Raw genomic sequence first — 27,955 nt, forward strand, 5'->3', positions numbered from 1 at the left:
TTAAAACAATATCCTCTTCAATAAAGAAGGAGCAGTAAGTCGAAGGAAATTGTGTCCGACGAAGAACGTAAATAAAACAAAACGTACGTAACATAAATAGATTCCGTTCTTTATTTCAGTAATAACACAATCATATTAGAAGTTTTGAATTGGTATTAGATCATTTTATTCTAGTCTAGAAATAGTAAGTGGAAGAAGAGAAACGTTGGAAAATTGTTCAAAACAGTGTAAGCAGTGTGAGTGAATAGGCTATAGTACCAGTAGTGAGTAGTTCCTCTGAATCTAGTTTCAGTAGCGATGCCAACGAGTTTTGAAATACACGAAATGTCTCTAAAATGAATATTTCACTGCAAGTGTCAGCTATTTTGATTTAATTATAATCTGTAAGAATTTTGAAAAAATATTGAAAATTAAAAAAGTTATGGCATTTTGAAGATCGCGAATTGGAGACACTAAATTTAACTAAATTACAGCATTTTTTAAAAACGCAAAAAAACTGACCGAAACTAATATATTTCAGAGATTAGAAAAGGTAGATCTATGAAACTTGCAGACATTGACGTTCAAAATGTACCTGATTGAATCAAATTATCCTGAGACAGTTGAGTTATATAGTTTTTGTGATACAGACTCTCAAAGTTACGACCAAGACCATTTTCGTTCAAAGTCACATCAAAAAATTGAAATATAATATTTATTTCAATTAACACAAGCAATAACAGTTAAAATCTACAAAAATTAATAAAATATCTCTGACTCTGGTTATAAAATTATTTTTAAAAAAATCTACAACAATACCATGGTATAAAATTGCATACAATGCTAAATGTATCAATCTAACACAGGATGTTCATTTATTAAAACTAATAGATAGAAATTTTGAACGACACACTAAGAAAATGTGATCCCAATTTAGTGTCTACTGGTAAACTCATAGCTGTGTTTTTCTTTATTCAGTTTGAGTCATTTACTCATTCTATGTGTCTATGACAGTATGACTAGTCTGTGTCTACGGTTGTATGCCGCCTATAACTTGCCATGTTTTTATTTTTGAAAATTCAAATATTTTTCATACAGTATATTTTTTAACCAGGTGTGCCACTATTTTTTCATGTGTTCCAAGGTGTGCCATTGGTAAAAAAGGGTTGAGAACTACTGGTATGTCTTTGAACCGCAAAATTAGAACAGAGTGTGGTATGAACAGGAACGATCATAGGACAGTGTCTGATCATTGCTAAAGGAACTAACTACTCTCTGTAGGTATCAGTTGAGTTTGGCTCACACACCACAGACTTGTGGCATAACACTGAAAAGGGAATTCTTTTAAAACAACATTAAGCTGAGACTTAGTATTTAGAATTATGTTTAAAGGCCGTTATGTTCATATTCATATGAGCGTGATGATTAAATAACTCATCTGAGACCACTTCTGTGTGTCTTCTGTATCTCTATCACTAGTATCAGTATTAGTAGAAATATTCGAAAGCCAAGGGTGACACCTACATATGTTCTCTATAGGATTATATTACAATGAGCTTTGGCGATCCATAAATCAAACTTTTTTGACATCATTATTACAGTCACATAAAGATTGATGCATGACTTTCATTGTTCATTGGTTGGTCAATTTTTATACGCCCACATTGAAATGTTGTGTAAATTGTTGTCGCCCCCGTCCGTCCGTCCGGCGTCCACAATTGCTAAAGTTAATATCCGATTGACTTTAAATTTATACACAGTGTTTAAGGTCATGAGACGAGGAAGTCCAATGATTTTCAGCGATTTTCGATAATTACTGTTTGAGTTATGGCCCTTGATCACTTCAAAAAATCTTGTGGATGCTCTAGAGGTCAAAGTTAATATCCGATTGACTTTAGATTTATACACAGTGTTTAAGGTCATGAGACGAAGAATCCTATTGATTTTCAACAATTTTCGATAATTAGTGCCAGAGTTATGGCCCTTGATCACTTCAGAAAATCTTGTGGACGCTCTAGAGGTCAAAGTTAATATCCGATTGACTTTAAATTTATACACAGTTTATAATGTCATGAGCCTAATGATTTTCAGCGAATTTCGATAATTACTGCCAGAGTTATGGCCCTTGATCACTTTGAAAAATCTTGTGGACGCTCTAGAGGCTAAAGTTAGATTTATACACAGTGTTTAAGGTCATGAGACGAAGAATCCTATTGATTTTCAACAATTTTCGATAATTAGTGCCAGAGTTATGGCCCTTGATCACTTCAGAAAATCTTGTGGACGCTCTAGAGGTCAAAGTTAATATCCGATTGACTTTAAATTTATACACAGTTTATAATGTCATGAGACGGAGAAGCCTAATGATTTTCAGCGAATTTCGATAATTACTGCCAGAGTTATGGCCCTTGATCACTTTGAAAAATCTTGTGGACGCTCTGGAGGCTAAAGTTAGATTTATACACAGTGTTTAAGGTCATGAGACGAAGAATCCTATTGATTTTCAACAATTTTCGATAATTAGTGCCAGAGTTATGGCCCTTGATCACTTCAGAAAATCTTGTGGACGCTCTAGAGGTCAAAGTTAATATCCGATTGACTTTAAATTTATACACAGTTTATAAAGTCATGAGACGGAGAAGCCTAATGATTTTCAGCGAATTTCGATAATTACTGCCAGAGTTATGGCCCTTGATCACTTTGAAAAATCTTGTGGACGCTCTAGAGGCTAAAGTTAATATCCGATTGACCTTCTCATTTATACATAGTGTTTAAGGTCATGAGACAAAGAAGCCTATTGATTTTCAGTGATTTCCGATAATTACTGCCAGAGTTATGGCCCTTGATCACTTTGAAAAATCTTGTGGACGCTCTAGAGGCTAAAGTTAATATCCGATTGGCTTTAAATTGATACATAGTGTTTAAGATCATGAGACGAAGAAGATTATTGATTTTCAGCGATTTCTGATAATTTTTGCCAGAGTTATGGCCCTTGATCACTTCAGAAAATCTTGTGGACGCTCTAGAGGTCAAAGTTAATATCCGATTGACTTTAAATTTATACACAGTTTATAAAGTCATGAGACGAAGAAGCCTATTGATTTTCAGCGATTTTCGATAATTACTGCCAGAGTTATGGCCCTTGATCACTTTGAAAAATCTTGTGGACGCTCTAGAGGCTAAAGTTAGTATCCGATTGACTTTAAATTTATACATAGTGTTTAAGGTCATGAGACGAAGAAGCCTATTGATTTTCAGCGATTTCCGATAATTACTGCCAGAGTTATGGCCCTTGATCACTTTGAAAATTCTTGTGGACGCTCTAGAGGCTAAAGTTAATATCCGATTGACTTTAAATTTATATACAGTGTTGAAGACCATGAGATGAAGAAGCCTATTGATTTTCAGTGATTTCCGATAATTTTTGCCAGAGTTATGGCCCTTGATCAGTTTGAAAAATCTTGTGGACGTTCTAGAGGCTAAAGTTAATATCCAATTGACTTTAAATTTATACACAGTGTTTAAGGTCTTGAGACGAACAAGTATATTGATTTTCAATGAATCTTTATGACTTAAACAGCTAAATCCACGATTTAGCATGGGGCAGAACTTTATAAAAACCAAACAAATTCTAATGGTTTTCTGATAATTACTTAATGAGTTGTTACTCTTAATCCAAATTTTAATGTATTATAAATATTTCATTACGGACGATTTAGCTGCTGTGGGCGTATGTTTCGTTGCCTGGCAACCTATCTTTATAAGTTTTGGAACAATATGTTTCTTCAAAAAAAAGGGAATTTTGCATGGTTTTAAAGATATATTCCCACAAAACTATTTATTATAGGAAAGTTATTTCCAATAAAAGTATGATATATTTGGTATAAAGTAGAGGCACCCAATCTTATTAGAAAACTATTGGATTCCTTGAAAACGCCCATTGAGAGGGTTCACTTGCTGCATTGGGTAGTTTAAAAGGTTTTGAGAAGGATTTGAAGCAAAGTTTAGAATTTGATGGATAAATTAGTTTGAATCTGTACACAGGTAGGCAAAATAATTGTCTCTATTATGGAATATTGTCCCTTTAATTTTCAAATATATCATTTTTCTTTGATTTAAGTAACGATACTACAGAAAGAATCAGATCAACCTTAGTAAGAAAGAGTAATTTAAGATGGATGAACTACAGAAGTTAGAATATCTGTCTTTGGTTTCGAAAGTTTGTACCGAATTAGAAAATCATTTAGGAATAAATGACAAAGATTTAGGTAAGTTAGACAATATCTCCGAAAATTCAGACGTAAGAGAGAAGTTTATATTTTGCTTTATTTTGTCAGAGGATCACTGTGCTAAATGTTTACTCATGCTGTTTATAGGAATTCATTTACCCCTTGGAGATTATTGAATAGGAGATTTCTTAAAGATGCATTATGTAAGAGCTAAATCTGTCTTTTGGCGGTCTTTATTTTGGCTTCAAAAGTTATAAAAACTATTATTTAGACATTTATTCACATGACAAGCCTATAACCAACTCTCTAGATAGTTGGATTGCTTAAATTTTAAACGGATTAAATAACGGTCATGATTTAATTTAAAAATCGCAAAGTGAGGCCAAGTCTTGAATAACAAGCATACATGCCAACTATTTCGATTTTGTCGGAATCATTCCGATTTTCTGAGTCTAATTCTGAATTCCGATTTTACTCTTTATAATTCCGTTTTTTAAAATTTATTGGAAGAAATTTATTATATTTCATTACTGACCTATTTGATTGATAAAATCCCTCTCGTTTTATGTTTACATTGACGATTGTCTCGGCCTTCTCGCTGTTTGTTGTGAATCTGATGGCGATACTGTTTATCGTGGTATGAGTCGATAAAACAACGAAAATAGTCGAGAACATGTGTCATGTTTTCCTTATTATTATTAATATAAAATGGAATAAGCTATTATGTCTGGACTAATCAAGATCAAAATGTCATGTGGTTATTTCCGTCATTTGCCGTGTCTAATTTGCATAATTTGCGGTAAAACGACGGAAATAGCCGAAAACATGTCCCCAGTTTTCTCGATTATTATTAATATAAAATGGAATAAGCTAATATGTCTGGACTAATCGAGATTAAAATGTCATGTGGTTATTTCGTCATAGGCCGTGCCTAATTTGCATACTTCGCAGATATTATTTGTTATGCGGAGCCATTCTCGCATACACTCGTACAGTACACGGCGGGTTTACCGTTAGTTGCCATTAACGTTGTTGCTTCTTCCTTAGCCATATTTCCTTCTGACTTGATAAAAAATGTTCTCAAGCCGTTTTCCATGTGTGAAAAAACCAGATTACAATTATAAATAAAACCCAGTATAAATAATTTACGACTTCTACTTCCGTGTCGGTCGTCAAGACAAACAAAATGGCTTCCAAAACAAATGTCAGACAGAAATACCGGGAAACTTACAGCAAAGAATTTCCAGGAACCATTACGTCCTTGCGTAGAGGCGACGAATTCGCATTTTGTTTAGTCTGTAGGAGTGATTGATGTGTTGCTTACGGCGGTATTACGGACATTAAAAAACATTTTGAAACTAAAAAACACTTAAGCTGCTCAAACCTAAAAGCTTCTTACGAAAAATCTTCACTTAACAACAAATTTAGGTCATGCCTACATGTAAATGACCAAAAGCATATATGCATACTTTCGTATATAAATAGGTAAAAAAACCTCAGATGCATGGACCTAAATCACCAGCTGTTTTTATCCAATAATACAAGGTACTGCTTTAAATAGGTGCTAATTTCTCAAAATTTTCTTGGGGCCTCAAACCCCACGCCCTTCAAGCCTCCTGTGCTCGCGGTGCTTTGCACTGATTGAACTTGGACCTGCGGTCTTCGCTCTACCCTCAATACAAGGCATTCTGATTTTGAATCTCCTCAGGTTGGCATGTATGAACAAGTACCGTTTTTACAATAATAAACAACTATGCTACATCTTGTTAGAACTTCAAACGGTGATAACTTCAATCCAAATAAAGTAATTAGAATGAAATTTTCAATAGATATTGTTAATTTTGCATTGCCTATTTTTGAACAAGCAAGAATGACCAGCTATTTATGTAAATCTTACATAATGCATCTTTAATCTAATTTTGTCTTATATCTACATGATAAAATTAAAGATAATATTCTTATTATTTCAGCTGAATATGTGATTGATTTAGCTGAAAAAAACAACACATTTGATTCATTTAAGAAAGTTTTAGATGAACGAGAGGCTGAATTCTCAGTGAGTTTATAATGTTCTTCAAATATTTAATTTGTTTATTTTATTGGATTTTGGATTATGAAACATTACTTTTAAGACTTCATTAATTTGACTTTAGCTTCAATTATCTTCACGCGCGCGCTGTATCATACGGTCTGTCATTGAGTCAACTGGCAGGGTTTCGATTCCACGGTTGTACGTGACAAGGAGTTGGGTCGCCTGTCCATCCTCGTGGGTTTTCTCCGGGTCCTCCAGTTTCCTCCCACTGCTAAAGACCCCTTTGCGCAAGCGAGTTATTGAAATAAAATTGAACCATGTGTTAGTCCCGAAATTACCTAGTTTATGTCGAGTGGACGTTAAACCCCATTTCTCTCTCTCTCTTTCAATTATCTTGGGAGATAGATTTGAAAATTTTATAAAAAAACATTGCTTTGGAGATATAAGTATATATTTGTTTATCAAGACCCCAAGGAACTCAAAATTAAATTAGTTTGATCTGGTCTGTGACTATTTACTTTTGTAACACATTTTAAGAGACTCTGTTTTAATTTCAGGATTCCTTAATTGCTAATCTCTTAAGACTTATTAATAAAATGAAACCTAAAAGAAAAATACAAGAAGAAGACGAAAAGGGATTTGAAGAAAAGGAAAAGGAAATAGAATCCGAAGAAAAAATACTAAGAAAGAAAATGTTTCCTGGCTTAGCTATGCCAAATAATCCAGAAGTTAGGGTAAGTAAATAATTGGCAGGAACTAGTTTTATTAAAGCATCAATCTGCCAGAAGGCTAATTGTCATTCTCCTTATTTTAATGTAACAAAATCAAGGTCTGAAATATGAACTTTAGATAGTCATCTAGATGATTAAATAAAAAAAATACCTTATAAATGTCACCTTGACTGTGAAGTTATGGATAAAAATGAGCAATTCGTCAGTAGCTAAAGATGACAAAGATAACATCTTGAAATCAATAGAAGGAAATGGGAACCATACATGGTAATAATTTGCGTTAGGATTGATCAATTGTAATAAAAATTAAGAATTCTTGTTAATGTGTATGGACAGAAGAACCCTATTGATTTCCAATATTTACTGACAGGGTTATTGTTCTTGAATAATTTGATAAATTGTGGTGAATAAACATTTATACATTGCGTTTATGTTTATGAAACAAATACGTGTATGCATGTGTGAGTTGAAATTTTTACACAGTGTTTATGATCATGAGATGAAAAAAACTACCAGTATTACTTAATTGTATGCTTTGGTTAAGTTAGTCCTAGGAAGAAACCTATGAAATCCTAATTATTTCTGATAATTGCTTTTTGGGAACTTGTTGGCCTTGAACAGCTTTCTCTGTCTTATAAATGCACCTGTGACAAATATTATGGACCGAGCGGATGACTTGCCTGTTGTGGGCGTATATTTCATTGCCTGGCTTTCTGTCTATCTATTATCATGAATATGTTCTTTGTCTATAAATTGTATTGTAGTGAGAAATCAAATAATTATACAGATTTTTACATCTTTGTATTTCAATGATTTTTGTTTGTTTGATGAGTTTTGATGTTAATTCATTGCATTATGTTTTGTAGGATATGTTGGCTGATGAATTAAAGCAAGAAAAAGATGAAGGTGAAAGTAAAGATAAGGATGCTAAAGTAGCAGCTGATATGTTAGGGGAATTAGAGGCACTTATGTCATCAGCTAAATCTTCTAGTCATAAGTAAGTTTGTTAGAAGATTTCTTGATCAGCTAGTAATCTAGACATACATAAATTATTAGATAATGCCGAAAATCATCAGCTAAATCATCCAGTCATAAGCAATTTATTAGAAAAAAATCATTGCCATTTGGTGATTCATCTAGTAATAGTTAGGTTCTTAGTAAATGCTAAATGTCAACACCTAATAGGAAGTGCAGGAAAACTGCAACACACAAAAACAAAACCCTACATACACACTGAAAGCAATAAACAAAAAGAATACATACATATTAAATCAAGTAAATGGTTCCAAGAGCCAGTCGTAAACTTCCATTGCGATGTAGAGTCCTGGTCCACTAACGATACAAACTTCACTCAAAATTAAAACAAACTCACAATAAAAAAGACCTCAGCAATGAATACAAGAAAGACAATAGTAAATATGTGTCTGGTTGGGTGGGGGGGGACTTCTGCTGGTACTGAATAACATTTTTTGAGTAATTAAGTTTATTTGAATATTCTTATTTTCATCTGCTAAAAAATGCTTAGTCTTCAGCAGTTTCCCCCATTTTTTTCAAATTCCTTCAACTGCTATAGCGCCATTTTTGGAAGCAAATTCATTAAATAAAAATATACCTTATGTTTTGGTAGCAGAAGTTGACATGTTTGTTTTTATTTAAGATCTTCACATAAAGATAAAAAGCGTGACAGAAGTAGAAGTAGAGACAGAGACAGAAAAAAGAAGTAGGTGTAATATCAATTTGATTCAAATTATTTTTTTTATTTCCTTGTGTGTTTTTTGATTGACTAATCTATGTACTTTGTTACCACTGTAATGTGCTGTTTGATAGGAGTGCACCATAGCAATTTCCATTGATAAAAAATTGACAAGATAATTTTGTATTGATTTAATTTCAATAATGACATTGATCTGTTATCCTACCTGACATTTGAATCCAAATGTAAAATTTTATGTTATATTTAAATTGTTGGTATCTTTCAGAAAGCATCGGTCTAGAAGCAGATCTCGGGAGCGCAGACGAAGTAGAAGTAGGTCACGTGATAGACATAGATCTCGAAGTGATTCCAGGGAAAGGCGTAAGAACAGAAACAGATCACGAAGTAGGAGTAAAGATAGAAAACATCGAGATAGAGGAAAGGACAGAAAACGAGAGAAATATAATGATATTCCTATGGACCCTGTGGTTGGCCAGGTAAAACATGAAATGTTCTGTGGTGATGACGGCCCTACACTAACCAATCATATGTCAATTGTTAAAACATTGGTAGTAGTCTTTTATAGTGGAAAGTCTGAATCTGCTTCATAATTAGTTGTCCAATTAAGATTTGAGATATATATCAACCAAGCTTTTAAAGGTGTAAGTCAATTACCATTATACACAATTGCCGTTGTTTTGTCCAGACTAATATTCATTGTAGTCGAATCAGTGACAGTAAAGGCTGGAATGATCGAATCTGCAAAGCCATCAAAATAAATCACAGATTAGTAGATTTTGATAAGAATTTTTTCCTGTATTCATGGAACTCTAATTGTAACCAAGATGCAATATAAATGGAAAACTTTACTACAATATAATTTAAAACTTGATCTCAATATTCTTTATCTGAAAATTAGGGTTTCAAAATTACCTCCTTTCAGAAAACAGTTTTGAAGATTATGAGTCTAAGGTAACTTTGAATATAATATTAAATGAATTCCCCTTTAAGTTCATTTCAATACTGATGTTTCCACAGATATATAATGGTAAAGTGATGACTATCATGCAGTTTGGATGTTTCGTTTTATTGGAAGGGTTGAGAAAGAAGCATGAAGGTTTAGTTCATATTTCACAGGTAATTATACATATATTTGTGACTGTCATTTGTTTGTTTGTCTGTCTGTTCAGGGTTGATGGCTACACTTGAGCTGACCCGTGGCTGAGATTTGGTGTATAGGGGTAGCTCGGACCGGGGAGAAACATGGGCCTGGTGGCGATGGACTTCCATATCCGGTTTCAGAGTTATGCTACTTCCAGCTCATAGCTATACCCATGGTACACCGGGTCAACCAATCAATGAGTAAGATGTTTGCTCACTAACCAGGGGGTCTCAGGTTCGAGCCAAAAATTTTCTCAGAATTTTCCTGTGTGGTTTCCTCTTTTCAGCAGTGCACGACAAGAAAAACTGAGGTATCATGTGCACGTTGATGTACTCTTGACAGTTGGAATTCAACATAAGAGTAGTGTAGCAGAATTTCCCCCATAGCACACTTTATTACATGCCCATATTCATTAACCCAGTTGGTGCAGGAAAGTAGGACGTTAAATCCCATTTTATTTTATTTCAGGTTCACTGGATATTTTTGATTCTCTGTGGTCGGTTCACATTTGTATTTTTGATTCTCTATATGTTTTTTTTTTTCATTGAGTCAAGTTGCACGATCTCAATCCAAGGTTTGTTCTTGACAAGGAGCAGGATCATTTGTTTACTCTCAAGGGTTTTCTCTGTGTCCTCCAGTTTTGTCTGACATGTCAACAACAATGTGCCTAAGATAATTATTGAATTAAAGATAAACCGTATGTTATCTAGGGTTGTTTTTGACTGGATGTTTAATCATGTATTTAAACTTTATTTTTAAAAACAACATTTATTTATAGTTGCGACGAGAGGGAAGAGTGACAAATGTCAGCGAGGTCGTGACAAGAGGTCAAAAGGTCAAAGTTAAAGTGAATTCATTTACTGGAAATAAAACCAGTCTATCAATGAAGGTAAATATTTATGGTTTGTTCTTTTATGGGAGTTGGTTGTGAGGAGATGTGCTGCCAATGACTAGTATATCTATGTAGGCTGTTTATTTGACCACTGGTAAGGTCACATGGTTAACCATACAGCTTTTCTTCTGATTGTTTAGTTACTGCCCATTGTTAAAAGAACCTTAAAGAAATAAAGATGTATACGCAATGTTAGCAGCTCCAGTATTTCAGATACAGCAAAAAAAAAAAACACCCACTAATTATTTCTGTTTCTCCAGCACTTAATGGCAAAAATAAACCAAATTTGCTGAAAATAATTGTTATGGGGAACACCAATCCAAAACACAATATCTCTGACAAGTTTTGAAGATAATTGCATACTATTTATACATTTTTAAATACAAAATTTAAATGTATGCATATAAGTGTTTTGATTTTTTTCAGGTGTCTCATTTAGCCAGTACTGGTGACACATAACGAGGAATAACCGAGGTTTCTTTGAGTGGTTGTTATACCTACATTGTGTTTATACATTTATTTATCTGGCTATTGTTTTATATAATATAATTCAGGATGTTGATCAAGAAACTGGAGAAGATTTGAATCCAGAAAGAACAAAGGGTGGTGGGGGAGCAGACGGAAGGGGAGATGACATGGCACGTAATCCAGATCGCCCTTCCATGTTACCTCTAGTTGATGCTCCTGAACAGGATAATCTGAATTCTGGTCAGAAGAAATTCAAACGTATCTCATCACCTGAACGATGGGAATTAAAACAGATGTTAGCAGCCAACTGTATAGATAAATCAGAGTTACCCGACTTTGATGAAGAAATGGGATTATTACCTCGAGAAGATGATTCAGGTATTTAATTGTTTCTATATTGACAGGTTCCTTTATTTAGAAAACAATGCAGAATAACTGCCTAATAATAAATAGACACAATGAACGATTATCCAAAACACTTGTGTTTCAAGATTGATGCATGGGATATCTGGTAACATCTGAACATAAGATAGATGTCCTGTTGTGTGAAGATTTTTCACAATAGTAAACATGCCTGTATCCCCTTGGCTAAATGATGTGCAGTCTGAATACACCACTACCCATTCAAATTTATATTTTCCAACCCAAAGAATGTGCCAACAGCATTTTACAAGTTTGCAAGCAGGAAATATGACCATTAAAAAGATAGTAAATATACAACAAAAAACAACTTGACTTCATTATAAAAGATATAAACCACAGAAATTTAAGTTTTTCTATAAGAAGCAAATTGCTGCTGTCAATTTTGAAATAGGAATCAAATAATATAAACAACTTGAGTTTTTATATTTTTGATCTTTAAAAATTAATAAATTGATAAATTAAACCCGAAACATAAAATTCTATTCTCTTTTTTGTAGATGAAGATATTGAAGTAGAAATCAATGAAGAAGAGGCTCCATTTTTATCTGGGGCTGGTCGTCAGCTTGTTGATCTCAGTCCTGTTAAAATAGTCAAGGTATGAAATGTTACAGTCACTTGGATTTGCTACAATGATACCCACCCATAACTTATCATTTCACACCCACTAGACAGTACACAAACCAAATTGAATTATTATTTCTTGTAATCTAAAGTTGAGGCTTGATAAAAATTACTTGTATTACAGAATCCTGATGGGTCATTAGCTCAGTCAGCTATGATGCAAAGTGCTCTTCAGAAGGAGAGAAGAGAAATGAAACAAGCTCAAAGAGAAGCTGAAATGGACACAGTACCTGCAGGACTCAACAATCACTGGATTGATCCCATGCCAGAAAGTAAGTTTTATATTCTTGTAAAAATTGTGATAAACAACAAATATTAAACAGAGAAAAAAACCATCTCTGTTGATTTTTAAAGAAATATTTTGTGATACTTATATAACCATTGACAACATATCACAGCTATGGGGGAAATATGTTTGTTACCAAAAACATAATATCTTCCAAAATACTACAATGGGAACTTTATGTAAGTGAGAGATATTAACATAATCACTTTATGTATTACAGTGGTTCATACTGTGTAATATTATATTTAGTAATTGGCAGTGTTGATATAATAATACACTTCTTTCATTTTGTTTCAAAAAGCCCTAGCTTCTGAAATGCAAGTCCAAACTATTCTGGGTGGTGATGGGTGCAGAAGGCAGGTATGCTTTCTGGAACACCTGGCACTACTGTAGAAACTGTTAATTATTGTTGTGTACTTTTGTACTTACACTATTTGAACTATTTATTGCTTGTCTTCAGCTGATTCCAGACAACTAGCAGCTAATATGAGAGGTGTTGGTATGGCACCACAAGAAGTACCAGACTGGAAGAAACATATAACAGGGGGACCTAAAGCTTCTTATGGTAAAAAGGAGAAGAAATCAATTATAGAACAGAGACAGTCGTTGCCTATTTATAAACTTAAAGATGAACTTATTAAGGTATGAAAACTTTCTATATTACTGTCAGTGTCATTGGTAGCTGACTAATGGTTAAGACCTTCAGATTTATACTGGAATTCTGAAGTTTGAGACAGTGGTCACCAGTTACAAAATTAGAAAGTTGCTTAATACAGATATAATAGGAGTTTGCTCTGAGCTGGTTTTCTGATACCTTTTGGTTCATTAAATCTGTTTTTTAGCATGACTGGCTAAAATAAATGATGACCCAAATAGTCTAAATGGATCATAGTCTTCAGCACTGTGTTCGATTAAACTACTAGATGATGGTAGTATAGCAGAATCTCTTTACCTCGCTTTTCTCACAACTTGCCATTTTAATAGAGAGGAATGATAAACTTTTTGCCTGACATCGGGTACATATTGTTTAACAAGGGCATCCTACACTGTAACCTGGGTATCATTTATTCTTGTGTATTTAGCATTAATTTCGTTAACATTTAGTCTGCTGACCACTGTTAAAAATTTAATGATTATACATCAATAATCAATTGGGTTGTTTATTTTTGAACAGTGATTGAGAAATTAAACACTTGTAAATTGGATGCTCATTAACAAAATTGAATGGTCAGCTTTAAACTGAGCACAAGTACAAATTAGATGATTTTTTGGTGATTTTTAATGATTTTTACAAATTTTCAAACAAAGTTTTGATATTTTTTGAAATGTTAAAAGAAATTAATGCTAAATATACAAGATTAAATGATATGCTGGTTATAGTGCTAATCATTACATTGTATTTCTGTTACAGATTACTTGATTTGTAACATGTGGTGCTCCATGGGATTACATTGTAAAGAAGTAAGACAATGTTACTATAGTTGTTATATTATATTACAGGCTGTTAATGATAATCAGATATTGATTGTAATTGGTGAAACTGGTTCTGGTAAAACAACACAAATAACACAGTTTTTAGCTGAAGCTGGTTATACAACACGAGGAAAGATTGGTTGTACACAACCTAGAAGAGTGGCAGCCATGTCAGTAGCTAAAAGAGTAGCAGAAGAATTTGGTTGTCGATTAGGACAGGAAGTAAGTTGATGTAGTCTACTTTCATTTTTTTGGGAAATAAACTTTTGATAGATGTGTTCATTCTATTTGTATCAAAAACATTTCCTATCATTTCATTCATTTGAATTCAAGTAAGCAAGGGACAGTTATATTTGTCATACTCAAATTTTTAAAAAATTCCAGGAATATTCAAATATTTTCTACTGATCTATTAAAATTAGGATTTTTTTTCTGCTGAAAATGGATTTTAGAATATGTATCCTGTCTGTATTACAATATATTGCAAAATGATTTAGGGTCGCAATGCACAGCCCTAAAAGCAAACCATAATAATGAAGTTTTCCACTATGACACTTCAATCATATTCTTTACTTTATTTAGGTTGGTTATACTATACGTTTTGAAGATTGTACTGGACCAGAAACTAAGATCAAATACATGACAGATGGTATGTTATTAAGAGAATGTTTAATAGATGGAGATTTAATGTCATATTCTATTATTATGTTGGATGAAGCTCACGAGAGAACAATACATACAGATGTTCTCTTTGGTTTACTTAAAGCTGTAAGTATAATTTATTTAAAAATAAACTAAATACATCAGAATTGGAAGAATAATTTTCCAAATTGGACTAAATTTTGACTGATTGGACTAAATGTAATTATCTAATCGTATTATTTAAATGAATGGAATGAAATTTATTGGCTATCAGAACTTCTCTAATTAAAGAGTTGTGATATCAACTATTCTAGAAAGAGTAACCCCTACCCTACCTTGTGCATGACTACCATCACTTCTTGCAGGTAATTATAGTGATAGTTTCTCATTAGTTCTTAAAAAGCTGATCTGTGCAGTATTTCTAGTTGCTAAAAGTTGAGGTGAAGATGGGTTGGTGAATTTGTAAACCCTCCTGTACACCAAATTTATTGTGCTGTATCCTAAGACTGACCTCAAAGTTTGTTATATTTTATATTAAAATGAATGTTTTATTTTAAATCTACAGGCTGTGAAGAAAAGACCAGATCTAAAATTAATTGTAACATCAGCTACACTAGATGCTGTTAAATTCTCACAATATTTCTTTGAGGCTGTAAGTATATTACATTCTTAATTTGTTTTTGTTTTTATAAAACAGACACTTCCTTGGAATGGGAAATTTTATTGAGGATTCTTTTCATTCACCATATTAGGTTTTTTTTATGATCCCTGGGGTAAAATTTAGCAGTCCATCACTATCTTTAATAGTATTTCTGGCATTAAAATATTTTTTTGGGAATACATGTACAAATGTTTTATGCTTCAGCCTATATTTAGAATTGTTATTATGTAATTGTAATTATGTTTATTTGGACCTATATTAACAATTATTATCAATTTGTCATTTTGTATATTTCAGCATGTATTTACAATTACAATTGTGTACATTTCAGCCTATATTTAATTGTAATAATGTATGTCTATTTCAGCCTATATTTACAATACCTGGTCGTACATATCCTGTAGAGGTTTTATATACAAAGGAATCAGAAACAGACTATTTAGATGCTTCACTTATTACTGTTATGCAAATACATTTAACAGAACCACCAGGTGGGTACAGGTGTTAAAATTTATATAGACAAACCAGGAAATATCACTGTGGGTTGGTTTCTGGGTTTTGGGAGGGGAGGGGCATTCACTGTAACCCAGGTATCGTTTAATCTTGTGTATCTAGCACTAATTTCTTTCACATTCGTTTAATATCCAATCTTTGTTTAAAAATTTGTAAAAACTGTTTAAAATCACCATAAATCGTTTAGTTTGTACTTCTGTCCAGTATGGCTATTGGCTAAGGGAAGTGTGTAGTTGATTGGATGGAACCCATGGCATTTGGAATTTGGGGAAGAATAGACAGAAGCGCCACTGTGAAGACAAAATTCCCTCATGGAACACAACCCATTTGGTGCAGTAGAGTAGGATGTTAGGTTCAAATTCAGAAATGGTCCAGGAAAGTTAAATAAGTTCACCTGTTAAAAAACATTTGGCGTTTCAAACGTCAACTTATGAGGATGTGGCCATATTGCTGAGGGTTAAATCCCAATCCAATCTGTCACTAGGCTATTTCTAACAAAGATAACCTAATTCCATTCTAATCTAGTAATTTGTGCAGTATGTAATAATTCCTTGTTGCAGGTGATATTTTACTATTTTTAACTGGTCAAGAAGAGATTGACTCGGCATGTGAGATATTGTACGAGAGAATGAAAGCGCTGGGAGCAGAAGTACCAGAATTAATTATTTTACCTGTTTACAGTGCTTTACCTAGTGACATGCAGACACGTATCTTTGATCCTGCACCTCCTGGATCTAGAAAGGTAAATACAGTAGAATTAATTTTAAACCATATTTATGATGAAGTTTTTTTGTTGTTTTTTTTTTGCTCCAAAAATTATAAATGGGGAGCATAGCATACCTAATCCTGTGGATTGCCTCCTCTTGGCGGGTAATGAGCCCTGCATGCATATTACTGGAATTGTAAAAAAGAGAATTTTCAAAGACTTATTATGAATATTTTTAAATTGTCTATTATTATTATAGGTTGTTATAGCTACTAATATAGCTGAAACATCGCTAACTATAGATGGTATATACTATGTAGTAGATCCAGGGTTTGTTAAACAGAAAGTTTATAATTCTAAAACAGGAATGGATCAGTTGATTGTTACACCTATATCACAGGTAAATATAACACTAATCATTATTGTGTTTTATAGAAGGGAATCTTCTTTCAGTTATGATCACAATCTCCATTTTTGTTATTTTGATTGGTGGCTCAGTGGGTGAAACACTGGCTTGCTAGTCTAAAAGTGTTTGGTTCGCTCCCTGTGTTGGCTGAGAAATTTCCTCAGGATTTTCCAGTGTGGTTTCCCCTTGTCAGTGGTGCATGATGGAGGATAGCTATCTGGTCAGTCGGATTGTACATAAACCAGAGGTCCTGTGTACCCATTGGCATGCACATAAAAAAACCTTTGCATTTGGAATTCGATATAGGAATAGGCTGTATTGCAAAATTTCCCTCATAGTACACTGCATTCCGTATGCTCATTTTCATTAGCCCAATCAGAGCAGAACAAACCCTATTTCATTTTATTTCTGTATTTTGATCGTGAATTAGAGCCACTATGTTTCAATGGTTAATATGTCTCTGTTGAAAACAATTATTGATAACAAAATGATCAACGATTTGGAAGTAATGGCCGAATAAAGATTCATTTTCTGTATTATCATAACTTTTGGATGACAAAGACAAGGAAAGGAGTGATTGCTGGCTTATTTATATAATCTACAGATGATGCCAAATGTTAGGAAACTTTAAATTCATTATGTCTTTGTAAATACCGAACCAATTTTTGACAATTATTCCTTTTAGAAGTGGCCGAATGGTAAACGCTGTGCGTTGCATCATAAAGTCAGTCAAGGGTCACCTGTCAAACCTCGTTGGTTTTCTCTGGGTCCTCTGGTTTCCTGCTGCTGTTAAAGACCACTACGCGCAAGTGAATTATGAAATAAAATTGAACCATATGTTAGTCTCTCTCATTTTAGAAATCCATCTTTCTCAATATTGCAGTTTGCAACGTATTCAAAGTTGTTCAAATGACCGTCAGCAGTTTCATGGCTTCTTAAAGATGTCTTAAATCTATAAATTATTATTTTCTAGGCACAAGCTAAACAGAGAGCTGGTCGTGCTGGTAGAACAGGACCTGGTAAAACATATCGTCTTTATACAGAGAGAGCTTATCGTGATGAGATGTTGGCTACTAACGTACCTGAGATACAGAGAACTAATTTAGCTAGTACTGTGTTGTCACTTAAAGCTATGGGTATCAATGATCTTCTCATGTTCGATTTTATGGACGCCCCACCGATGCAGACATTAATATCAGCTATGGAACAACTTCATGCTTTGAGTGCACTGGATGACGAAGGCTTATTGACAAGACTTGGTCGTAGGGTAAATTTTAACATTTTGTTAATTCGGCTCTCTCATTCAATGCTTATTCAAGATAAACAGTATATTTTCTAGACATGGGTGAAATTCAACCCAATAACAAATAAGTTACATTTTGACTTGTATAATAAACGCACCGATTCACACTCCTACCTTTTTTACACAGCGTGCCACCCAGTCTACATCATTACGAAAGTTTAGAGATAGACCATGAAAGACATAGTCAAAACCTTCTCAATTTTTATCTTAAAAGGGGCTATCCACTCAAAATAGTGACAGCCAATAAAAACAGGACAAAAACTACTGCAGCCATTTTAAATAAACGAAGGTTGCTCGTTTTCATCAGAGATTACAATCCCACTGCTGTTCATGTTAGTAAGCTCATCATGGAGAAATGGCATCTATTAACCGGGTCAGAATTGTACCATACCATCTCAGATATTAAATCTATCACAGCATTTAGAAGAAACCTAATCTAAAAGACACATTAATGATATGATATCTGCATTCTATTAGTGGTAAAACTGGCAAGAAATTGTCTTGCTGAAATGGTTATAATTGTCTAAGTAGAAATATAGTCAACTTATTAACTTGTTCTCTCTGTAAAAATAATATGTGGGAGAAAGCAAACATGCCTTCTCAAAAAGAATAAAGGAACACTATGCAGACATTAAACATAATGGGCCAAAACAGGCCGCAGTACTTTTCATCTTGAAAGGACATACGAGAAGAAATGTTATGATTAAAATGGATTCAGACTTTAAGAACATTCACACCGGATGGCATTAACGATAAGATATAGTACCGAAGGGTCACCCTTCTTGTTGTTTACTCTTATACAAGTTAACAAAAATAAATACTTAAAGCTGAACTCCGATTACAAAACTACAGAAATAATTAAATAAAAAAATTAACACCTTAAATAATCGCCATACTTGTTTTCAAGTTGTAGAACAATCATGGACGATTGTGCGGTGTACAAAAACAAGAGACAGGCCACGCCCACACCCAGTTCATGCCTTGTCAACCACACTGTCCACATCCGGCTAGCAATATTTCAGCTGACTGATTGACGTTTTTTCACTATCAGTTTACTGAAAATATTATTGCTACACAATTATTATGTCTCATCAGGTACATATTATTTTACTAATTAGACGAAATAAGTAAATCACAGTGTACTTTTGCTCTAAAAAATATGAGAAAAACTGCCTTACCCAAAACAATAACAAATCTACCAACACAAACAATTTTTTTCTTATTTCTTGAAATGTTTTGTACAACAGCGTGGAAACACCAACTAATTTCTAGTATTATAAAGTCTAGTATTATCGTTCCAAAATATATCCACAGCAGCAATAAAACTGTTGTTCTCTCCATCAAAGAAGTATGTTTTCACTTCAAAATATTCACTATCTTGTGAAGTAGTTATGTCCCTTGATGTTATGTCAACAACATAGAATTGGTTGGTGTTGTTGGTAGATTTGTTATTGTTTTAGGGTAAGACAGTTGTTTCTTATATTTAGAGCAAAAGTACACAGTGGTTTACTTATTTCGTCTAATTAGTAAAATAATATGTACCTGATCAGATATAATAATTAGGTAGCAATAATACTTTTTGTAAACTGTTAGTGAAAAAACGCCAATCAGTCAGGAGGTAATTTGTAGTTGAAATATTGCTAGCCGGATGTGGACAGTGTGGTTGACAAGTCGTGAACTGGATGTGGGCGTGTCCTGCCTCTTGTTTTTGTACGCCGCACAATCGTCCATGATTGTTCTACAACTTGAAAACAAGTATGGCGATTATTAAGGGTGTTAATTTTTTTTATTTGATTATTTCTGTAGTTTTGTAATCAGAGTTCAGCTTTAACTTTAACTTTATTGATAACATCATTAACATGTAATACAGATAAAGGCAACCAATTATAATGTTTAAAAAATCTTTAATTTCTGTTAATGCTCCCCTACTTGTTCCTACTCTGTCCACTCCACCTAGCAGTAGTATAAACAATGATGTATTCTATCATCAAAACATTTTTATTTTAACATATGTTTTATTATTTTAGATGGCAGAGTTTCCATTAGAACCTATGTTATCTAAGATGTTGATTATGTCCGTACATCTGGGCTGTAGTGATGAAATTCTAACCATAGTTTCTATGTTATCTGTTCAAAATGTCTTTTACAGACCAAAGGTAAGAAACAAACTTACAAGAATAGTCTTCATGTAGTGAATTAAGATGACACATTACAAATTACCCAGAACTATTATCTATGCTTTCTCTAGGAACATTGGGCTTAGATTCATCAGTTAACAGATACTAGTACCGAGTATACTGGGAATTTTGTATGGCATACGCTTTACATGTCCTAATTTGAAGAGTACAAATATATATTATTATTTGACAAAAATGTTTTAAGAATATGGGTACCCAGAAAATCTCTAGTCAATAGATAAAACAAAATATTTACATTTTTTGCTCTAATTTCAGGAGAAACAAGCTACTGCAGATCAGAAAAAAGCAAAATTTCACCAGATGGAAGGAGATCATTTAACTCTACTTTCAGTTTATAACTCTTGGAAGAATAACCGATTCTCTAGTCCATGGTGTTATGAAAACTTTGTTCAGATTCGAACATTAAAACGAGCACAAGATGTACGTAAGCAGATGTTGGGTATTATGGACAGGTAAGTCTGTAATAATTGACAATATTTAAGAACATAAAATTCTGGTTTTGAAACAAAAAACCCAAAACAGCATCTACATACTGCTATAACTGAAAATTTCATATAAAGGTTATATTTGGTTGCAATAATCGGAAACGAAGCATACACCCACATCAGCTAAGTCATCGCAGCAGTCCACAAAGGTTGTTACAATATTAGTCATTGTTGCATCTATAGCTCATCATTTCTGCTCTGTGTGCACGTAAGAACTGTCTTAACACTGGAATCTTTTCTTGAAATTGTGTGTCTTAAGCAAAGTTTTGTACTTCAGTACAGTTTATAAACCAATACCAGTAGTATCTGGTTTTTAGCTTAGAGGTCATAATTTTTATCCGATTTTGATGAAACTTAAAGTATATATTTATATCCCAAAGATCTTGATTCTACTTGATATTGGCATGTATCAAACCATAACTCAAGAGGTCACAGTTTTTATCTGAATTTGATGGGCATACCTTGCACGACAACCGCATTTTCTTGAATTGCTTCCCTTACTGTTAGTTTGTTTTTCATTTTGAGTGAAGTCTATATAACAGACCTCAGACTGTACAGTGCAGTGGACACTTACGGCTGGCCTCTGGATCAACTTGAATTGATATTTGTTGTTTATTTCTTGTAATGTCTGTGCAGTTTGTCTTGTCCACAGGTTTGTCTTATTGGTTTTGTTTTGTGTGTTGTGCAGTTCTCCTGCACTTACTAATAGGAGCTAAATGTATTGCCTAAATGTAAGCCTGTTCTAGTTTGAATTTCTGTTTAGTATGTAATAGGTTTTTTTAAAGTAATATTTCATGGTATATTTTCTTTTCAACATCAGTATATTATTGAAAATCTTACTACTCATAATAAACAGATCTATTGCCACCTAATCTACTGAAGTAAAAATAGTAAAGTGCTCATCCAGATAACATAGTATGAATCCAAATAACATAGTATAACAAGTAGGGGGTTGGATGGCCGAATGGTTAGCATGTGCGCACGGTATCATAAGGTCTGTCATTGGGTCAACTGGCATGGTTTCAATTCCCTGCTTGTATGTGACAAGCAGTAGGGTCGCCTGTCCATCGTCGAGGGTTTCCTCTGGGTTCTTCGGTTTCCTCCCACTGCTAAAGACACATACGCGCAAGCGAATTATTGAAATAAAATCAAACCATATGTTAGTCCCGAAATGACCTAGTTTGTGTTGAGTGGATGTTATACTCCATCTCTCTCTCTCTCTCTTTCTTTCTCTCTCTCTAATCCAAATAACATAGTATATCAAGTGCTAATCAAAATAACATTGTATATCAAGCCAAATGACAATATGAAACTTAATTTGGGTTATATTACAGAAGTCCTATGACTTTAAGTTATCACTGGTCAAGTTGAAATATTATTAACAGCATTTGATTTTCTTCCAAACAACTTTTTTATTTCTGTTCGACAGTCCTTGATTCTCCATAAATAAGCAATAGGATTTAGAAAACTATTCAGTGAAAGAAGGATAAGGACGACGGCACGAATACTTTGATCATATGGAATGAGTAGAAATTCATCTGTTATACTTATATAGAAAAATATACTGGCTATCGGTAGGTAACAGAGAACAAACGCTAACAGAAGAATAGCTATAGTAATCGTTGTCTTTCTTTCGCTACTAGCTGTAGTTATAGAACTGCTAGTTGCTCCATCCTGGAGTACCACTGTAACGGAAATTATTATTCTAAGATGTCGACGAACTGCCATATAGATGTATAAGTACATTCCCAACATTCCAAAAATGGCTGTTAAATACATCATCGACATAGAACGACACAGTCTTAAGCTACCACAAGCAATATAGTCACACGAATATATGCCACCAAATCCATCCATATAATAGAAAAAAACAATTGCAAGTGAAATGGGCAAGATTAATATCTTGCAAATTAAAACTTTTTTCCATGTTACCACTGATCTAAAAAGAAATGGAAACCTTAAGGCGAGAAATCGCTCAACAGTTATCATCACTGCTACAAATAAAGCCAATAATGTACATAATAATCCAGAGGCAACACGGTAAATGCAGAAATTATCAGTATACAGAATTTTAGACGGTATCAGACTTATTTGTATGCCAGTGGTTCCAATGAAAATACCAGAAATTACAAATCCTGAATAACAAACTTTTAAACGTGGTATAATAGATTTAGTTTTGAGTATTGCTACCCAGGACACAGCATTCAATACAGCAGTGGTCAATCCAATCACACCTGTCAATGTTTTTGTTGAGATTTGCACATTTTCTAATATATCTTGCAATTCTGATATGTTGAAATTACTTTGATTTCTATAAAGTTCCATTTTGATCCACTAAATTATATGAAATGTTTTACTTCTGATGTTGGATGTAAAATGAATATAGATTTCTCTTTGCAATCTGTCAGCTCATCAGGTAATCAGGTACTAATAGGTAGATATTCAGATAATAATGATGGTAAACATTATGGATTATTTTCTATCCGGATTATTGTCTTTGACTTAATTATATGATCCTATTTAAGACCTCTATGTAATTAGTGTAATAATTTGTTGACTTTTAGTGTATTATATATGTAGAGTAGATAAGATAAGATAAGATTTTATTGTATCAAGACATCCATTAAGGACAGCATACAATATGAACATGTATATAAAGATATAGTATAACAGATAATAGATATATACATGTATTTACAAACAAGACAAATGATAATTTTACATAATTACACATTTACTAACAGGACAAACAGTATGATAATCATCTCAGAATACATATTTACCACAAACTGGTCTGATAATGACACGACTTTCAACACAAGCATGATGGATGTGTATAAATATAATAAATACATAAATAACAGAAAGACTTAGTATAGGTTTTGACATGGAAATATGATATAGGAATGCTAGAAGCATTACATGAATCGATTAATAAAACGTGGAATAAAATATATCAATACATGGAAATCTAGATAATAATTTTGATACAGAAAGGTATATGTAGTGATACATGTACATGTAGCACTACACAATTTATGTTCTTAGATTCATTGCATGAAATACAAAAGCACTAACTGATTTTGAAACTGTTTTTGGTGGGTTAAATAGATTTTCTAGAGAATAGGGTAGATAATTATCCGTAAATGTTTGGTATATGTAAACGGTACGTAAATTTTCATACAATGGACATTCTAGTAAAAAATGTGCTTCATCTTCAGTTTTGTGCATAGAGCATTGTTGGCATATTCTTAGATCTGGGGGGACATTTTTGTATCTGCCCATTTCAATTTGGAGTGAGTGTGAACTAAGTCAGAGTGCGGTCATGGCTATTTTATAGTTCTTGTTATGTACATAACAGAGATATTCAGCAGGTTTATAGATTTCTGTTTTAAATAAAGTATGTATAGTTTGTTCTTTTAGTATATTCTGTACGACTGTAGTAAAAAAAAATCAATTTTCTTTGCGTGTATATTTTTTTTTTTTACCTCCTGTGGTATGTTTTAAGAAATTAAACATATTTTTATGCCATCACGGTCGGTCTGTCCATCTTTCTGTCAATTGGATTGTGAATGTAATAGAGGCTACAATTTTTGACTTGTTTTTTTTCATATTTTGTGTGAAGTGTTGTGGTCATAAGAGGACGAACTCTATCGATATTACCCTTTTGCCAAAAACCTTCTTAATGCCATAGAGTTTTTAATTGGACCGAAACTTCACATCAAAATGGCCGATCCCTTTTACAAGAATCTTTCTATGACATAATCAAGGGCAATCACTCTATAATTATTTATCAGAAATTGTTGAAATTGGATAGGATTCTTTGTTGGACTAGTATGAACAATGAATAATTTCAAGCTGAGCAGATGATTTATTTTTATGATAGACTGCTCACAAGATTTTACAAATTAAATCTTAACTCGAGAAGTTATTAATGGAAATTACTGATGGTCCACCTTGGACTTCAGCTTTACTCTGGTTCCCAACGATTATGTAAAGGGAACAGCCTCACATTCCCCTTAAACTCGATGAGTTAGCAAAAGAATGATACTAAAGATTTTAAATTCTTATATATGTTTGTATCTATTTATTCCCATTTATCTGTTTTATGGATTTCAAAATGTATTTTGTATTTGTAGACATAAGTTAGATGTAGTAACATGTGGTAAACATACAGCAAGAGTACAGAAAGCTATTTGTAGTGGTTTCTTCCGTAATGCTGCCAAAAAAGATCCACAAGAAGGATATCGTACAATAGTTGATAGTCAAGTTGTTTATATACATCCATCTAGTGCATTATTTAACAGACAACCAGATTGGTAAGTTTAGTATGAATTGTTTACTGTACTGATGTTCAATATAAAACAGGGGGTGGCCGAATGCTTTAATGTATGCACTTTAGACCATAAGGTCGGTCAGTCTCAAGTAGCGTGGTTTCGATTCCTTGATTGTGCATGACAAGGAGTTGGGTTGCCAGTTGAAACCTCGTGGGTTTTCTCTGTGTCCTCCGGTTTGCTCCCACTGCTGAACACCCCTCAGTGCCAGCAAATTATTGAAATAAAATTTAACCATGTTAATCCCGAAATGACCTAGTGGACATTTAGCCCCATTTCTCTCTGTCTCAATATTAAAAAGAGGTGTAATCCTTGAGTGGCCTTCAGTGATTGACCACAATAAAACACAACAAAGAAAGAAAGAAAGAAATGGGGTTTAACGCCCACTCGACACAAACTAGGTCATTTCGGTACTAACATATGGTTTAATTTGATTTACATAATTCGCTTGCGCGTAGGGGTCTTTAGCAGTGGGAGGAAACCGGAGGACCCGGAGAAAACCCACGAGGTTGGACAGGCGACCCTACTCCTTGCCATGTACAACCGAAAAACACAACAAATATTTATATGGAATGCAATCACTGATTGTTATAGGTATAGTGTTAAGTTTATACAAGTATTCTCAGAAAAAAAAATAAAAGTGACTTGTAGCGCTATATGTACAACAATCAGTGACTGTATTCTGTATAACTGTTGTGTTTGATAGATGTGATTTATTAAAAATCAAAATAAGCAGCTTCTAGAAAAGATAGAACAGGCTTCAAGTCAACAAATACATTAGTTATATTAGGTGATATATATTTAACTGCCTATTTTGATTTATTTTTCAGGGTTGTGTATCATGAGTTGGTTTTAACAACTAAAGAATATATGAGAGAGGTCACAGCTATTGATCCAAAATGGCTGGTAGAATTTGCACCAAAGTTTTTCCGTTTCTCCGACCCAACCAGACTTAGTAAACAGAAGAAACAACAGAAGATTGAACCTCTACATAATAAATATGAAGAACCCAACCAATGGCGTATTTCTCGAGCTTTCCGAAAATTTCACACAAAAGTTACATTTTAATAAGTATATGTGTATATTTGGACATTTTGATGTTGTGTCTATGTGGTTACAACTTGTTATTTTTCTTTTTTATGAGAGTGGATATTATTGTTTTTTAAGACAAGTTTCAACTCAGGATTAAAGACATACTATTTCTATATCAGAATTAATGGTAGTTTTAGTTGTACAGAATTCTTGTTGTGTATGTGTGAATTTGAATATATAAATTACTGATTAAAGACAGAAATTGGGTGTGTATCTAGTTATATATATATTCTTGTTATTATTAAATTTTAACCTAATTAATGATGCTGATCATCATTTGAGTAAGTTCCTTGCAATCTAAAATATCATGAAAGTTGAATTTCTTTCTGTCCAAAAATGGTTGAATTCTGTTCAGTATTTACAAAACAAGATAAATTGAAACTTCGCAATATTTTTTTATCCTCTACAGATGATATAAACTAACCAGCACCACCTCTAATGATTGGGTAAATCATTTGATGGGCTTCTTTTTAATCCAAGTGAGGAGATTATCTACCTGATTTCATTAATGTTAAATAAACAATTTGAGAACATTTTAATATTGTTTGAAAAATATAGATGATGATCAACTGTTTTAATTTGAATTTATAAACCTCTGAAATGTAATCTTGATCCTCTAAAATCAGGTTTTATGTTTTAAATATAATGTTAATATAATTACACCCATGACATCTCAAAGGCAGAAATTTAAGATGGCAGGACCACTTTGATTTTGGTACATTGTAAAATTTGATTTTATGCTTGTTTTGTAGGATATCAATCTGTCTTACTCCAAAGTTATATGTCTATACTATAGATAAGCCAGTGTTGAATTATAATTGATGTGTATTCCTACTTAAGACACAGTGAGACACAAATAAAACTACAATTAGCTAACATTCCCAATTTTGCTTTATCTTTCGAAAAAAAAAGTTAACAGTAGAGACCTTGCATTTGTCCAATCACTGATTAAAATATTATCATATCAACCAAATTTAATACTCTTCTTAACATAGTAATCGCTTGTGTCTAATCGTATTCTTACACCTTGCATGACAAATTTTGTCCAAGACATCACAGTTTTAATGAACAATGGCTTGGTCTTATTATATCCCAAAGCAACTCAGTGTATACTTTGGTTTACAATATATTGTGTGACTGTAGTTCCTTCTCAATAAACTAATTAACCTGGGGCTCTCATTTTAGTCATACATGTATTTGAAAACACTTAAAAAATATGTATTAAAAATTAGCATATTGTTTAGAAAAAATATCTTGCTAAATGGTTGAACAAGAAATGTTAAAATTTGGCTGGCTGGCTGGCTACATTTTGAAATGAAAGACCTATGATTAATTATAAACTAAAAACCATAGTAAATGATCTTTCCACTGCCAATGTTAAGAAAATTCATAATGTCTTGTTATTGTTACATGTAAATATTTACAAGATGATTGTTCTTTGATTTGATAGCGCTTATTTTCTTGTTTAAAAAGAAAGGAAAAATTCTTATATCATTTTTTGTAATGCTTATGTACATTATATGAGACAATTATGTTTATATGTAAATATGTAAAATAAAAGTAATTTTGTTTTATTAAAATATTCTCTCACCACAAGTTTTTGTCCACCATTTTGTTGACATGTTC

General features: G+C 33.1%; 1 protein-coding gene across 4 annotated transcripts; it reads left to right on the forward strand.

Moving 5' to 3' along the window:
• Positions 1 to 28: 28 nt before the first annotated feature.
• LOC126831819 (ATP-dependent RNA helicase DHX8) lies at positions 29 to 27,925 on the forward strand. 4 transcript variants are annotated; one of them, XM_050562448.2, is made up of 25 exons: positions 61 to 83; positions 1,094 to 1,256; positions 4,100 to 4,247; positions 6,179 to 6,264; positions 6,798 to 6,974; positions 7,838 to 7,968; positions 8,629 to 8,691; positions 8,951 to 9,161; positions 9,703 to 9,801; positions 10,605 to 10,715; positions 11,273 to 11,564; positions 12,107 to 12,204; positions 12,355 to 12,502; positions 12,977 to 13,158; positions 14,017 to 14,211; positions 14,572 to 14,757; positions 15,197 to 15,283; positions 15,660 to 15,783; positions 16,366 to 16,547; positions 16,771 to 16,911; positions 17,891 to 18,184; positions 20,248 to 20,376; positions 20,674 to 20,870; positions 25,043 to 25,222; positions 26,068 to 27,925. In XM_050562448.2, the coding sequence occupies exons 3-25, from the start codon at positions 4,154 to 4,156 to the stop codon at positions 26,303 to 26,305; spliced, it is 3,645 nt and encodes a 1,214-aa protein (XP_050418405.1). In that variant the 5' UTR covers positions 61 to 83; positions 1,094 to 1,256; positions 4,100 to 4,153; the 3' UTR covers positions 26,306 to 27,925. The 4 variants fall into 4 exon arrangements, with proteins under 4 accessions (XP_050418406.1, XP_050418405.1, XP_055959295.1 ...); XM_050562449.2 differs by lacking the exon at positions 1,094 to 1,256 and having other exon boundaries at positions 29 to 83; XM_056103320.1 differs by lacking the exons at positions 61 to 83; positions 1,094 to 1,256 and adding an exon at positions 120 to 236.
• Positions 27,926 to 27,955: the final 30 nt, after the last annotated feature.

Source organism: Patella vulgata, chromosome 9, assembly GCF_932274485.2.
Source record: "Patella vulgata chromosome 9, xgPatVulg1.2, whole genome shotgun sequence".
Lineage (NCBI taxonomy): Eukaryota > Metazoa > Mollusca > Gastropoda > Patellidae > Patella > Patella vulgata.

Excerpts from the sequence above, each read along its gene's own strand:
- LOC126831819 (XM_050562449.2), top strand. The coding sequence starts at position 4,154 with ATGGATGAACTACAGAAGTTAGAATATCTGTCTTTGGTTTCGAAAGTT. Across the intron at positions 16,912-17,890 it reads TTGTTACACCTATATCACAG|GCACAAGCTAAACAGAGAGC; the intron begins GTAAATATAACA and ends ATTATTTTCTAG. Across the intron at positions 25,223-26,067 it reads TTTAACAGACAACCAGATTG|GGTTGTGTATCATGAGTTGG; the intron begins GTAAGTTTAGTA and ends TTTATTTTTCAG.